The following is a 16423-nucleotide window of genomic DNA, read 5'->3' on the forward strand; positions in this document are numbered from 1 at the left end:
GAATTCAGACAAGGGGATGGGAGGGTGCAATGCCCCAGACTCTGCTCGTGGTCTTCTCAAATCCTGCATTGCCATGAGATGTTGGTACAGTACATGTGTTTATTCAGGTTGTATGTCATGCTACACAGTGTGATGGGAGAGATATTAGTTCATACATGTGCTCCAAAATGTACTGGGAGCCAAACTCAAAGTGTTGGTGCTGACCTTTAAAGCCCTAAACAGCTTTGGCCCTGTATACCTTGAAGGAGTGTCTCCATTTTTTTCCCCTAACACACCCCAATCGTTCAGCCCGGACACTAAGATCTAGCTCCGAGGGCCTTCTGACGGTTTTGTGGGAAGTGAGGCTATAGGGAACCAGGTAGAGGGCCTTCTTTGTAGTTGTGCCCACCCTGTGGAGTGTGTGTGTGCTTGTTTGCAGTTGGCTCTCCAGAGTGGAGAACTATTAATACCATTCTTCTCCCTCTGCCTTTCCCTAGGGAGATGTTTGGATTTGCATGGAATTGATGGACACTTCACTGGACAAGTTCTACAAGCAAGTCATCGACAAAGGCTTGACGATTCCCGAGGACATCTTAGGAAAAATAGCCGTCTCAGTGAGTGCTTCTGGGTTGTTTTTGTTTTTGCTTTAATCCTCTTCCAAAGGGGATTCAGCTCCCTTTCCATCTTTGCAGCCCACATCTGCCAGTCAGCTGTTAGATGTACGAAGCTGCAAGGGGAAAATGGAGAACAAATAGCAGCTGGCTTCTCTTTTAGGGCTTATCCTTGGTATTTATGAGCCACATCTTCCTAAAAGTAGCCTTCATGAGAGAAGAGCCAGAATTTGTTTTGCAAAGCTTGGTTAGCGAGCCCTGTGGGGAAATGTTAAGAGGTGAGCCGAGGGTCAAATGACATGCGATGAAAATACCTGTTTGTTCTTTGACTTTATTTTCAAAAACTGAAATTTAGCTGAGGATGAGGGACTGGTGGCTTGATTGCAGATTGCCATTGGAGAGGGGATGCTTAATTCCTTCCCCGAGCCATTTTTCTGCTATGGGGAACTTCCCCCCTCTAGTTCCTTTCTTACCTGTGGAGGAAAAGAATATTTTTCCTTTGCAGGGGTGAGGAACAATCCCAGGGCTCCCTTCTTTTTGTGTACTTTGCCCCTTAGAAGATGTGTTTTGGAGACACCTTACACTGGGTGTATAACCTGGAATTCCAAGGTCCCTTGGAATTTAGAACTCTGCTGGAATTCAGCCATCAAAACTTCCTAAATATTGATGCCCAAAGCTTGAACACACTCTGATCCCTCGAAGGTTGTTACATCAGTGTTTTATTTTGAGCACACTGCAAAGAGGGGGTTGGAAGAGCAATGAATAGTATGAATCATGTTTTATCACCCTGGTGCCAGACTGCAGGCTCAGCACTCTCCTGCCTGTTAATTGCCCAAACGCCCAACCTAGACTGTCTCCAGCCTGGTTAAGTGTTGAAAGGAGAGCTAACCTGTGTGGCCTGGGAGGAACGAGCGAAGCAGAATACTTCTGCTTCAGCCAGCTGCAGCTCGTTCTTATCTGTCTGTCCCTATTCTTTTTTCTTCCTTTCCAGATTGTGAAAGCGTTGGAGCACCTACACAGTAAGCTGTCCGTAATTCACCGAGGTAAGTGCGACCAGAGTTGGACGCCATAACAATTATTGGTTCTGGAAAATGGCCGAAGAGCGTTGTGCAAAGTGCCAGTTCTTTAGGTCAGTTTGAAGCTGCATCGGCGAACAAGACTTCTTCTCCATGATGGCAGAGGGTAATTAGCACCCATGCTCTTTCCAGGCACATCTCAGGATGCTGATTTTGACCTGGCCAGTATTGCTTCAGTGCTGGAATTCTCATTTTGGCCTTGCCAAATGCTGTTTTGGTACTTTTCCTACATCGGCATCCCCACCTGCATCTTGAGATAATGGAATTGGCCTACCTGTACATTGCGGTTGTAAGGATTACTGTGGTATAATGGATTGGACCCAAAGCGATGTAAAATGGAGAATCGCTAGTGCAGTGGAATTTCTCCCCTATCCCTTCCAGTCTCCTGTGTCTCACAAACAGCCTCACTTGGAGAGTCAGGGCCTGCGCTGGGCAGTGATGGCTGGAGTGGAGGGGCTTCAGTGATGGGGATATTATCTAAAATCGTGCAAAAGGACTATCTGCTTCTGCAACTTGGGGTCCAAATAATATATGCGTCTTGATCACTTAAGAAAAGCACATGAATACTTACAAACCATCATCATATAGGCAAAGGTAAAGGTAAATGACCCAGTTAAGTCCAGTCGAATTCGACCGTGGGGTGTGGCGCTCATCTCCGCTTTCAGGCTGAGGGAGTTGGCGTTTGTCCACAGACAGCTTTCTAGGTCATGTGGCCAGCATGACTAAACTGCTTATGGTGCACGTGACGAGTGCCAGAGCGCACAGAAACGCCATTTACCTTCCTGTTACAGCTGTACTTATTTATCTACTCACGCTGCTATGCTTTCAAACTGTTAGGTTGGCAGGAGCTGGGACAAAGCAACAGGGATGGAGGTGGCGCTGTGGTCTAAACCACCGAGCCTCTTGGGCTTGCCGACTGTACGGTCGGCAGTTTCGAATCGGCAGGACAGGGTGAGGCTTCTATTGTCTTACAACTTGCCCACTAGGAATCCTCCCTCAAGTGTCATAGGAATCTGCTTGGAGGTAGACCCAGAATCTTCTGCTTCAGTGTAAGAGATAAATCACTCAGAGTAGAGATAATTTCATTGAAATTGTTATGCTGCGAGTCCTTATTAATCCACATTTAACAAAGCAGGAATCAGCACTGGAAATACACAATGGCTACTGTCACATATAACTCTCAACCAGTAGTCTTCTACCGTCTCAGCCCCAGGACTCACCTTTATCTCAAACATAGGTTTGCAGACCGTTTTCTTTACTTTAAAAACAACAACAACAACCTATATTTGTTTGTTTGGAGGAAGGAAACCTCCAGTTTAGATGACGGACAAGCCAAACTCTGTCTGACTTGTTTCATCAGCGGTGAGGGAGGAGTGCTGTCAGAACTTCTGAGGTCAATCACATTAAACCATAGTTTGTTTTAAACGATGGTTGGATGAGATGTGTGAAGCAGGCTCAACCATGGCTTAATGAAGCTCACTTGTTTAACCAACCAGAGGTTGTGATAAACAGTTATCCCTGTCTTATACAAAATGGCAAGCCAAGGTTAGGGGAGACTCGCTGACAAAGAAGGAGAAAAAAGTAGAAGGAGAAAAAAGAGGGAAAGCACCTGCACATAGGGTTTTGCTCGGGCCCATTCTGCACATAGTTCTAAAACATGGCTTAGCATTAAGCACAAATGTGACCACTAGCTCTCTCAAGTCTTCTTCCCTGCCATAGAATAAACCAGGGTTTCTGTAAGCCTTGGGCAATCTGGCTGGTATAACTGTTGCTGAATGTTGGTGCTAACCATGGTTGAAAGAAAGACAGCCGTTGTGCTCCAGGGAGAAGAAGGAGCATGGGTTCTTAATGCTGGCTCCCAGTCTCTTTTACTATGGTTAACGGCGAGCCAGAACGGAACCTGCATCTCTGTTTGGCCCCTGTGACTTCTGCTCAAACTTGTACCCCTGTTTTTGGACTTCTACTGGATAGGAGCCCAACTTCCGTATGGTGGCAGGCTCCCTGTCCCTGGCCTCTACAGCCTGGGAAAAGCCATTATTTTCTTATCTCCTGTGTTTCTCAAAGTTGACAAGTGAAATGTATGCTGGTGCCCTCTGGTGGCACATGTTTGTCCTCATCCATTTCTGCTGTAACACTACTACAAGCAATCTGCTTCCTGTGCATTCCACCTTGCAGATGTCAAGCCCTCAAACGTACTGATCAACACACTGGGACAGGTGAAAATGTGTGACTTTGGAATCAGCGGTTACCTCGTTGACTCCGTGGCCAAGACGATGGATGCTGGCTGCAAACCTTACATGGCAGTAAGTACAAAATACCGGGAAAAGTTCACTGTACCTCCTGACTCTTTTTACATGTTTGGGGGGGCAGGTTTTTGTTTCTGTTCGTTTTCAGTATTTCTACTTTGCAGAAGGGCTTCCACTTGTGCAATGGGATCTGCCCCCCCCCCAATTTCTGAAATCAACCAGGGTAGAGAATCCCCAGACCTGCTGCGTGTACTGGAAGGAGGGGGGGGGATCATTCTGTCTGGCAAGCCAAACTGCTTTCACTGACAGAACTCTCAGGAGAGTGTGATGTTAAATTTCGCCCCATTATTGCAAGACTGTTCAGGCCCTCCAGCTGTTTTGGGACTACAACTCCCATAATCCCTAGCTGACCAGTGGTCAGGGATTATGGGAATTGTAGTCCCAAAACAGCTGGATGACCAAGTTTGGCTATGCCTGGTTTAAATGGATTGTCTGCCTCTGTACTATATATATATATCCCTCCCATCAGATGTCAAGGAGATAAGTAACTATATAACCTTTAGAGAACATCTGAAGGCAGCCCTGTATAGGGAAGTGTTTACTGTACTGTTTTATTATGTTTTTATACACTGGAAGCTGCCCAGAGTGGCTGGGGCAACGCAGTCCGATGGGGTGGGGTACAATAATAAAATGATGATGATGATGAAAGATGGCAGAGCATGATGAAGGTTCAGTGGGGTGATGGTAGCAAGGGAACCAGCACATTTTTATTCTTTTTGCCATCCAGACTTATTTCATCGCCAGCAATGTGTTTTTAGTTGACTGGCTCCCAAATGCATGATAGTGCTCCCCATTATGATGTTTAAGATTAACCAAGCACATCATCTTAACTAGCCTTCCCTGAACGCGGTGCGCTTCCAAGTTGGGCTGATAAGAGCTTCAGTCCCAAACATCTGGAGGGCACCAAGTTGGGGAAGTCTACTCTTAACAACAATCAGATTAAGACAGCAAGACGTTCCCTCTGACTTCAAAGCCTACACCTTCATTCATTTGCATGCATACAGGAAGTCGAGAGAGTCTTCTTTCCCCATCAGCTGAGGGATTTACAACTTGGGCAACTAAGTATAATACTATTTGTGTTCTGTCTCTTCCTCCCCCCCACCCCAGCCTGAAAGGATCAACCCAGAACTAAATCAAAAGGGATACAGCGTCAAATCCGATATTTGGAGTCTGGGAATCACTATGGTAAGAGTTTTCACGGGAAGGCCTGAAAACTGCAGAGAGTTTTGGCCATTCGGCTTTGTTCACACGTAAAATATTTTGCAATCTGCGGCTGGTTGCGATTAATAAAATGCCCGAATACAGCTCAGGCCTTTATCCTTAAATACAGTGAGCTCGAAATGTGTCCACGTTTAAATGCAGAACATTCTGTGAGAGGAAAGATAACAATTTCACTGTTTTAAGTTCGCCTCTGTACTTAGACAGAGCCCACTGGGTTATACAGCGGTCAGGGGGGTTACGTGAGAGCAGGAGAAACATCATGATTTTTGGGGGGCGGGGAATGTGTTTTGACTTCTTCTGCCTCTTTACATGGGCATCTGTCATGGATGCTTTAGCTGAAATTCCTGCATTGCATGAGGTTGGACTAGGCAACCTACCTTGGGGTCTCTCCCAGCTCTATCTACAGTTCTATGATTCTGTTATTTTATTGAGGCTGGAAAGAGCTGTGAGTAACTCTGTGAGGGTTGTGTTAATACTGGACTAATACTGGCGGTTGGAGTTTATAGGAAGTCCAGAACAGTAGTCTTCAACCTTTTTTCAAAAACAAGACCCACAACTCTTAGTCTAAATGCGTGCATTTTAGTATTCCATTGTATGCCATATATCGCCATATATTTGTCTGGCAGGTGTGTGTGTGTGTGTGACACAGAGATCACTATTACAGATAAGGCATATAGCAGTGGTTTTCTGCCTTTTTCTTTTTTAGCCACAGTCTACTGGGGAACACATAAAAAACTGTGGGGAATATGAGCATCCTTCACCAACCCACCACGTGTTTTGGACTACAAATCCCATCATCCCTGACAATTGCCCGTGCTGGCTGGGGCTGATGGGAGATGTTGTCTAGGAGTGTAGTCCAAGATACCCGGAGAGCAAGAGAGATGGGGAGGGGGGGAGGAGATTGTTCTAGGGCATGCGTTCCTTTCAGGTGGGGTACAGGCCTATTGAGCCTTATTCTCCACCACATGTGATCTGAGAGTGTGCCATGGCACAAACACAGTGTCCCAAGTTGTCACCGATCACCAGGGATGATCCGTAGTTGCAAGTAAGCAGACTTTTGAGGAAACTTGCCCAGCATTACTAACCTTCTCATTGAGGAGCCCCAGATATACTTCTTGAAAGCTTTGAGACTGCCCCCACAAAATGCATTTTGAGAGCCACTGGCATGAAGAAATGCTTCATTGGAGCAGTTCACTTTTTCCCCTTTCTGTATTTATTGGTGGGTTTAAAGCAAAAAAATGCAGTGGATTTTACTTTCTTTTCTTGCTTTGCTTTCCATCTTCAATTTTGCTCCCCCCCTTCTTCTCCAGCTGACCTCTTGCAGAACTGAAGCTGTGCCTTCTTGTTTTGTTTGCAGAGGCCCTAATTTCCCCCCCCACACACACACACAAAGGAGTGTTTTCACTTTGTATGGGTACCCGAACTTCTCTTGACAACGTTCAAGAGACATCAGATGAATTGTGCTAAGAACCGTAGGCCGAAACAGGTCAGAAGGAAAGCAGGCTGCACAGAAAAGACGCCTAGATTTCCGGATGTAGCGTCAGCTTGTATGCAGGCGGCAGCTTGTTTTCTAGAGCAACCAAGTCGGCAGCTATGAGCATCCTTGGGATTGATCGGTTTTTAAACTCGGGACTGGCTTCCTTAAATAAATAAAAAAAACCCAAAAAACAGGCTGGTTTGGGTAGGCAGGTGAATTTCAGCACGTATGAGCGTTCCGCACCCTCTTTTAAAACAGTGCTTCCGATAAATGCTAATGCAGCTAGGCACCAGCGTTGCATGCGTAGGTTGTTTATCTGAAAGAAACCTGGTGCCCTGCAGCCGTAATCTGTCTCCATACTTGCTCAACTGCTTCAGGGAGTCGGAGCATTCAGAGCAAACCTAAAGCTTCTTTTGGCAAGCTGGAATCCTCCTCCTGGGAATGACGAGTCCCTTCTGGTTGCAACAGTCCCGGTGGGTAGGGAATGGGGAGGGAGAGGCCGGGAGGACAGAGAGCATACCCCCTCCCCTGGCATTCTGCATTCTCCAGGGAAGGTTGTGGGTACGTGGCGCAAAACCAGCTGAACTGGCCTCACATGCTGCTACTTTTAAATATTCCCAGAGACATGCCGTCTCCAGGGATTCACACAGGCTGTGCCTTCCAGAGGCTCCAAATGAGCCCAGGGTTTCTAAGGGGGGAGCGGGGAAAAGAAAAGAGGGAGCAGAAGCTGTTAAGAGGAGGTCCGGTGCCTTTGCGGGGCCTTGCCTGCAGATGGCAGCAAAAGCTACGGTTGTTAGGGAAACAGAACAGTGTTGTTTGTCTCCTGACTGTACTTTTTAGATAAGGTACTACTATAAAAAGAGCCCTATAAAAGGGGTGATATGATAGCCGTGTTCAAATATATAAAAGGATGTCATGTAGAGGAGGGAGAAAGGTTGTTTTCTGCTGCTCCAGAGAAGCGGACACGAGGCAATGGATTCAAACTACAAGAAAGAAGATTCCACCTAAACATTAGGAAGAACTTCCTGACAGTGAGAGCTGTCCGACAGTGGAATTTGCTGCCAAGGAGTGTGGTGGAGTCTCCTTCTTTGGAGGTCTTGAAGCAGAGGCTTGACAGCCTTCTGTCAGGAATGCTTTGATGGTGTTTCCTGCTTGGCAGGGGGTTGGACTGGATGGCCCTTGTGGTCTCTTCCAACTCTATGATTCTATGATTCTATGAGCCTAAGAAAGTGATCTTGACATCTCTCCATCTTCTCTCCATGCCCAGATTGAACTGGCTATTTTGAGGTTTCCGTACGAGTCCTGGGGGACGCCATTCCAGCAGCTCAAACAGGTGGTGGAAGAGCCATCGCCTCAGCTCCCAGACACCTTCTCAGCAGAGTTTGTTGATTTTACCTCACAGTGGTAAGCGTGAGTCATTTTTTGGGGTGGGGTGGGGCAGGAACCCCATGGGACCGCAACCTAACTTTAGAACCTGCTCCCAAACTCATGCAGTCAAGGGGGGGGGGAGGTGAGCCTTTGGCTTTCCAGGTGTTGTTGGATTCCTAACTGCCATCAGCCCCAGCCAGCACAACCAACAGGAAGGTATTAATTATTATGATCATTATCGCTGTTATGTTATGGATACATTTAATCACCTTCCAAACAAGCATCTCAAGGTGGCGTACACTTTGAAAAACACCCAACCAGTTAGAAACACAAGAAATACACTTAAATCACGACTAAATCCATACCAAATAGACCATGGGTAGGCAAACTGAGACCCGGGGGCCAGATCCAGCCCAATCGCCTTCTAAATCCGTTACATGAGTAGATTGTGTGCTTTTACTTAAAATGCATCTCTGGGTTATTTGTGAGGCATAGGGATTTGTTCTTTTTTCTTTCTTTCCAAAATATAGCCCGGCCCCCCACAAGGTCTGAGGGACAGTGGACTGGCCCCCTGCAGAAAAAAGTTTGCTGACCCCTGAAATAGACTCTTGTGGATGATAGGAACTGTAGTCCAACAACATTGGAAGGCCACAGGTTCCTCTGTCCCTGACCTAGTTTATTGTTGTTAGTTTGCACCAAATGCTATTGAAGACCTTTGTGTGTGCACCAGGAATTTGCTTGGATTTAATACTGAGCTTTCAGTAGAATTTGACTGGTTTTACTGTGATTTCTTTTATTTTGGAGTATATCGATCTGTCTGTCTGTGTGTATGTAGTTATATATGCACACACACGTATGCATACACAGGATTTAAAAGTATTAGTTCTGCAACACCCTTCATTAATTATTTCAGGATAGTTTGCAATAACAAAATAACGTCTCCATTAAACTATTTCAATAAATACATAAATCAAATGCACTACGTTATTAGTTTTTTTTTTTTTTAAAGAATTACATGCTGCCTTTGGTAAAAAAGGTAAAAAGGCAGTTTGCAGCTATAAGGGTCAAAAACACTGGGTTGGGGCCAGAATTCACACTACAATAAAGGAGAAAACAAAACAAAACAATAACTTAAATTAGATTTAAAATGTATTAAAATTCTGCTGCAACGACAGCAACAAATGGCCCTACTGCTTGTCCCAAATGACCAGCTCTGGTGTAGCTGAACTGAACTTGCTATTGTCCCCCTGGGTGAAATTTTAAATTGTAAGCTCATTGGGGCAGGAGCCACTCACCTTTTACTTTATAAATATACCCATGCTTGTGGGGTAAACCCCACCTTGTCTCCAGAATTCAGCTTATCAGTTAAAATGTTTGCAGGGTTGAGGTTGATGGGTCTGGCTGGCAGGTATAAGAAGCCCATCCCTCCTTGAGAATTTGTCACAAATATCCATAAAATGCTGTAGAGGAGGCAGGGATAATTATTTTAGTCCACTACTTGCTTTTTTTTTTTAAGCCAGTTTAATTACTCAGCAGATGCTTGCCTTTGGCTACTATGGCATGATCACGATACTTGCTCTGGAAGTATCTGCTCCATTGTTTTGAAAACGGGCAGAAGCTCTCAAGGGAATCGGGCAAGGTGCATGTTTGAGCCTGGTCTTTACGTCAGCCGTCTCTACTTCCACTGCCTTCTTCCTGAGCCAAGACACGTGTGTCTGAGTGAACTTTCCTCAAGGACTGTTTCCTGTAGCTTCCAGGAAATGTCATGTTGACCTCCCAATGGTTTACGTGGGAAGTGACTCAGTCAGAGTTCTGGTCCTTCACTTCCCTGGGGCAAGATGTGAAACGCCGTTGTGCCGAGGCAGATCGCATGTGGAAATGAACCTGCTAAGTAGGTGGGAGTGTGAGGAGAAGAGAAAGGACCATTGAAATAGAGCAGTATAGAATCTTTGGTTCCTGCAGGCTGCCTAAAGGATTGGAGCTCCTTTTGTGACATTTAAATGGGTGCTGTTTTACTTCATCGTATCATCCCGTCTAGCAGCTTCAGTTTACATCTTGCATCTTCAGTTTACCCCTATCTTCTTTCCTTCTGCCTTCTTATTGCTACTTTCATCCAAATTCTCTCTCTCTCTCTCTCTCTCTCTCTCTCTCTCTCTCTCTCTCTCTCATCCAAATTCTCTCTCTCTCTCTCTCTCTCTCTCTCTCTCTCTCTCTCTGTGTCTCTCTCTCTCTCTCTCTCTCTCTGTGTGTGTGTGTGTGTGTGTGAGAGAGAGAGAGAGAGAGAAATAGATTTAAATTCTACAAAAATGCAACCTAGGTTCATAGTAAAGTTATGAAAAGCTTATGGGAAAGGAATAAATTAGCAGAAGAATACGAAATTTCCTCATGGCCAGCTTGGATAGGGTTCGATGCTAGTTTATTTAAAAAAACAAAAACAAAATTTTGGACATACACACTCTCTCCTGTCAGTTTTGATAAGCAAAGACGTATGTGTGTGTGTGTATATGCGCACACGAAAGAATCATTGAGTTTTGTTATATTACACAGCATAAGAGTTTCCGTAAACCTGAGCTCTGAGATGATGCAGCGAGAGATGGGCAGGAAATATCCCTTCAGTAAGCATCCTCCACTTCCCCCCTACCCCCCCCCCTTGGCAAATCCCAGAAGAGGGTGTGTTTACTATAGCCCGATGATCACACTTTTGTTTCTCTCAGTGTGACACTTTACACCTCCTTCCCCTCTCTGCTAAAGCATGTGTACGTGTGGAGATCTTTTTTTCAAGTCACTCCAAGCATCTTCCCCATAAATACTCTGCCAGGAAGTGAGTTGCTATTACATCCTGTCTTCAAAGCTATTTTCTGCTGCAGGGAGACCGGAATAAATGGATCTTTTTTACCCTTCCATCTCACCCGTTCGAGTCACAGACAAACTTTCCCAGCCACCCATTGTAGTAATAATAGCTATTTACAGAAAGGATGAAGCATGACGAGCTGGCCTGTCCTGGCAATGGGTGAGGCAGATCAAAGGTGATGGGAAGGTAGAACAGCCCACAGTGTTGTGTACAGTGGATAAATGAATATTATATGTGCTCATCTCTTTGGGGGGTGGGAATGTCTGAGGAGGCTCATCTACTGGTTTTATGCCAGTTCAGCTGTCCCGGTGCCCTGCAAAGTATACTGGGAATTGAAGTTTGGTGAAGGCACTGAAACAGCTTGTCACCAGCTGTGCAGAATTAAAAGTTTGCCTTGGGATCCCAACCACACTTAAGTCACCCTAAAAATGATATGCCTGAAGAGGCTGCTCACATGATTGCCAGAGAGCAGCCCCTGGGCCCTTCTCCAATGCCTGCAGTTTTAAGGGAAGTTTAAGCATGGGAATTAATGCCACAGGGGGACAGGACGGAATTCTGTGTGCATAGCTCTCGCGGGGGCAAGTTGTGAGACTGACCCCCAGGTAGGGACGAAGCCTGCGTGCCCTCCTGGCTACTCGAGTCCAGGGGCACATTGATAATATGCGATTGTTCCCCAGAGTGAAGAACAACACACACAAGCCATTAAGGCTAAAAACTACTTTATTGCAGATAAAATGCAGAGTATGTCCAGCATCTCTGAGCCAGAAACGAAAGTAAAGTACAATAGTAAAGTACAAAAACATCACGTGTGTGAGAAACCTGGTAGAACTGGTGGCTTTCCCACAGGATAAAAACAGACACAGTCATGCTGGCCTCGCTGCTGCAGCTTTTGCAGCTCGACTTGTAATAATATCCTGACATCATAGGCATCTCTGGGAGCTGGGACATGCATAGGCATCTATCTGTGTGGGTGGACATCAGTTGGTGCAAAGCAAGTCCCATCATCCTCCTTTACAGGGACACAGATAATTCCTTGTGTTTTCATGGGCTAGTTGGCTGTTTGCTTCTATTGGTTGAAACACACCTATAATTTTCCCTTCTCTCTCTCTCTCTCCCTCTCTCTCTCCCCCCCTTAAAGTTTGAAGAAGAATTCCAAAGAGAGGCCAACATACCCTGAACTAATGGTGAGTTTGTAATCGCAACAGATCCAGGTGCAGTACAGGCAGAAAACACACGTTTTTTGGTTCTGAGAGCTTGTCGTTGCAGATGCTCACCCTGAGAGTTGGTTTGGTTTTTTCCTCTGGGCGGATGGAAACCCACAAATGTTAGCATTCTTTTACGTTATCCGAATCATGTTTTGAGCCAATATGCTTACCTTAGGAAGTGTGAAATCCAGCAAGTGCTTTAAGTCCCGGACTTACTCAGGGAGATGCAGAATGGGTAAATTTGTACTGGAATCCACAGAGATCAAATTCATTAAGGATCCTTAATCAGCACTACTGTTTCTGCCAGATGGAAACTCAAGAACCAATTAGGGTTGCCATATTTCAAAAAGTGAAAATCCAGACACAAAAGTTGTTGAGCTTTTCCCGGACATTTCAGCAGTTTCCGCCCGGATGTTGCTAAAAAAGGCTGTGCGGTTTGGAGGGAGATGACCGTAGTTTTTTTCTTTCTGAAGGGGCTTTTATACAAATATACAAGCTGCTGTTACTGCATGGGATCCATTTTTACGGTAGAGAAGTTGCAGTTCCCTTTCTCTTCCATGACCTGCACCCATGAATCACTATATCAACTGTAGTAAAGACTGCACGAATTCCCAAAACTTTTGCGGCAACCACCACCATGTCCTGCTCACTTCTGGCAACGATTTCAACCCTCCCATCCGTTTATATGTGTATAATATAGCAGTACATATTTCCTTCTTAATGCTGATGAAACTCTGAGATGCTCCCAAGTCTGCCACCTCGTTTTGACTCTTACTAAATGGTGGTTCTGGTATCCAAGTGTTAAGTTTCTGAACCATTACCCTCTTCTTTTCTTGTAAAAGGAATTTGTATAAGTAATTCCTATGAACAACAACAAGCAACAACAACAAGCAACATGGCATCAGCTTACTACACTTTTCAGTGATAGCTGATCCATGGCCATTTGATGTACCTTTGGGGACTATTAATTTGCTGGTGAAGATTTATCATTGAAACAGTTCATTATCCTGGAAGAACTGTACTGTTCTTGCTGTTGTGCTCAGAGCACCCAGTTGCGACGTTTGGAGCACCCATCATCTCACGTTTGTAGGACATTGACTGCGGAAAGGCATTCTGCCTCCATTTCAGTGATCTTTGACAGTGACTTACCACTCCCACCATTCCTGTTCATGGAACATTTATTTGATTCTTACTAGTTTGTGACTCCGTGCACATATTATATCTCTTCTGTTTATTAATTTTGAAGCAGTATAGTGTTATAGCCAGTGTGGTGTAGTGGTTAAGAGCGGTAGACTCGTAATCTGGAGAACCAGGTTCGCATCTCCTCTCCTCCACATGCAGCTGCTGGGTGACCTTGGGCTACTCACACTTCTTTGAAGTCTCTCAGCCCCACTCACCTCACAGAGTGTTTGTTGTGGGGGAGGAAGGGAAAAGGAGAATGTTAGCCGCTTTGAGACTCCTTCGGGTAGTGAAAAGCGGGGTATCAAATCCAAACTCTTCTTCTTATTATAAAAAATATTGTCAGTATATTATTAGCCGACGTTTTCCATTTCGCAGCACGAGATTTTCTTTGGTGTATAAAGTAATTCCTATGGCATTTCTGCAAAAGGGCTCTATAATGCAATTATCATGTAGAGTCGTGGGTTCAAGCCCCACGTCGGGGAAAAGATTCCTGTATTGCAAGGGGTTGGACTGGAATACGCTAGTGGTCCCTTCCAGCTCCAGCATTCTGTCATCCTATGTACCTTTCATTAACAGCTTTTTAGGTGGAGAAAGGCCTCAATTTATTGGCTCTTGTTTAAAAATGTACCATACGTGCATTTATATAATTTATCCCTCCACCCGCTTCCAAATCATACAGCGGTGTTTTTACCACGTGGCTTTTTTAGCACACACTGGGTTCGCCCGGGTGGAAGTGAGGAAAGGTATGTGCTTCAGCCAAGCTCTGGTTGGCAGCCCCTGCACATTTCTATTGAATTAGGATATTGGATCACCTCTGAAATCTATCTCAGCATTGTGGTATTTTATGGCTGACATTATTGTTGTAAGGTCCTGTGGTTTGGGCTCTCCCCCCCCCCAGCCCTTTTCACTTTCCCATGGCAGTAGACATTGCGGTCCTGGAATGGGCGCTTGTCTTTTAAGGCTGAGGCTGGGTTTTTTTTTTTTTTTGCTTTCCTGCGTCGTTGAGGTTTCAAATGGAAAATGAGAGGATGACTCGGGCATGGCTAGAGAGCTAATTTTCTTACTTACTTACGCTTTGCTTTATATTACCGCCGTGGTTTCCAAAACGCGTCCTGGGGAACCCTGGGGTTCCTTGGAAGCTGATTGGAGGTTTCGCCTGGGAGAATAACATTAATTGGCAGACTAAGCTTCCTTCAAAGACAGATTGGCCAAAAGGGTGTTCGTTAGGCTGGGCGACAGGCCCAAGTGTCCAGCCTGTAACCAAGGACAAATTCTTCACCCCAGAATCCTTTGCAACATAAGCCAGTTCCATGAGCCAGGAAATTGCAGAAGGGTGAAAGTTTGAAAACTGGTCATTGATGTTCAGATTTTCATCTGGCTGGTTACCATGAAGTTCTTAATATTAGTGGCAGGATCCTATATATTTGACCACCTTTTCCCAGGCCCCATCTCCAGCTAGAGAGAATGAGTGCTACTCCTCCTCCCTCCCTCACCCCCTCAATGCCGTTTGCAGATGATGCTCTGCTCAGATGCTGGGGTACCATGTTAGCTATACCCACTGCTCTGCATTGCCTGGGTTCATTGGAACACCTCGTCTGAGCATGGGAACACTGTCCCATTCCTACAGGGCTGGCTTACACATTGCTCCAACATGTACAGTGCGGCACAAGACTATTCCTGCATAAACACACCTCAACACCATGGGTGGGCAAATCAGTCTGTGCATGAGCTGCGCTTGAGATCCCCGCTCTGCTATTTCCTGTGGCCAGCAGAAAAACAAACCAAAGGGTGGCTGGCTTAGCATTACACCCAAAACAGCCCTCCCCAAGAAGCCACAATTGGGAACCTTGGCTTCCTATTGTGGTTTGCTTGCAGCAAAACTAACCGGGGACAGTGGTTGGGATGTAACGCTAAGCCAACCAATTTCATGGCTTGTTTCTCCATTAGAGAAAGTGGGGCTCATGCACAGACTTACCTGGTTAACCATGGCTGATGGCTCGGTGCTGCATCCGAATGTGTCCCACAGAAAATGTGCCTCAAGTCGAGGCCCGCTGTTGTCGTCAGCCTGCTTGCGAATTACTGTGCTCCTTTTTATAGGTGGTGTGTGTGTGGGGGGGGGGGGGCGAATCTAGGATTCCCGAAGAGGTGTAATGGAAGATTTTGACATGTTTCCCCTCTCTTTCCCCTCTCCTCACCGGTTCTCTCTCGCTCTCTCTTTCAGCAACACAGTTTCTTCACCCTGCACGAATCCAAAGAGACAGACGTGGCTTCTTTTGTCAAACTCATCCTGGGGAACTGAGAAATGGACTTGTACATGATTTTACCCTTCTGTGGACTGGTGGGCTTTAGGAGGAGGGGCACGTGGCAGGGCAGCCCTCATCGGAGAACCAGTAGGAGAACCTGCCACTGGCCAATTTTTTGTTTTTTTATAATTATTATTATTAATATTATTATTATTATTGCTAAAGTCCTATCATCATCCTCTTGAAGGTTTTTTTTAAGGGTTCCTTGGTAACCATTGTGACTTAGAATGAACTGGTTAGTGAAATGAATTTTAATAAGGTTGTCAACTGTAAACAAACAAAAAATTTAAAAGAGTGATTGAAATGACAACAGTCGCAAGTTCTGTTAGCGTTACTTCAGTTCCCCCCTCTTCTCACCCTGTCAGACCAGATTTGCTTTCGTTTATGGTAATAGGTGCTACGGTAGTTATGAAGTTCTATATGTAGAGTTATATTTTGTCCCTACCATTGTTTTAATATTTATGTTAAGTGCTTGATTTTAATAGACCTTTTTGTTGTTGTTGCTCTTATGTGAGAGTTGGAAGGTGGGGGGGGGGGTGATGACAGCTGCAACAGCTAAAGCTACAAAGATTAGTATTTATAGGGCTTTGCTGGGAAACGGAGGAGGAGAAAGCATGGGCCATATAGATAAATATATATATGTATAGGGTGGAAGACTAATTTAATTTCAATGAAGAGTTTGGCTTATATGTTAGGCAGCCCACTGGTGCCTGAGAAGGCTTGCATCCTTCTTTAGGAGATGCCCAGAGATGGCATTGTTCTTGCACAAACATCAAGAGGATGCGAAAACATTGCTGTGGTGACTTTTTACTCCATTGCTTTGGTTATGCCTCCAATGATATCT

At 45.3% G+C, this 16423-nt stretch overlaps 1 protein-coding gene across 1 annotated transcript in view; it reads left to right on the forward strand.

Annotated features, from left to right (window-relative positions):
• The window catches only part of MAP2K6 (mitogen-activated protein kinase kinase 6), a 66521-nt gene extending 50632 nt beyond the window's left edge, over positions 1-15889 (forward strand). The window contains exons 6-12 of the mRNA XM_033138918.1: positions 477-593; positions 1582-1633; positions 3842-3969; positions 5080-5157; positions 7938-8074; positions 12028-12073; positions 15498-15889. Of these exons, the coding sequence (XP_032994809.1) occupies positions 477-593; positions 1582-1633; positions 3842-3969; positions 5080-5157; positions 7938-8074; positions 12028-12073; positions 15498-15575 (636 nt within the window). The 3' untranslated portion in view covers positions 15576-15889. The remainder of the gene's footprint in view (positions 1-476; positions 594-1581; positions 1634-3841; positions 3970-5079; positions 5158-7937; positions 8075-12027; positions 12074-15497) is intronic.
• Positions 15890-16423: the final 534 nt, after the last annotated feature.

The sequence above is a fragment of the Lacerta agilis genome, chromosome 2 (genome assembly GCF_009819535.1).
Source record: "Lacerta agilis isolate rLacAgi1 chromosome 2, rLacAgi1.pri, whole genome shotgun sequence".
NCBI lineage: Eukaryota > Metazoa > Chordata > Lepidosauria > Squamata > Lacertidae > Lacerta > Lacerta agilis.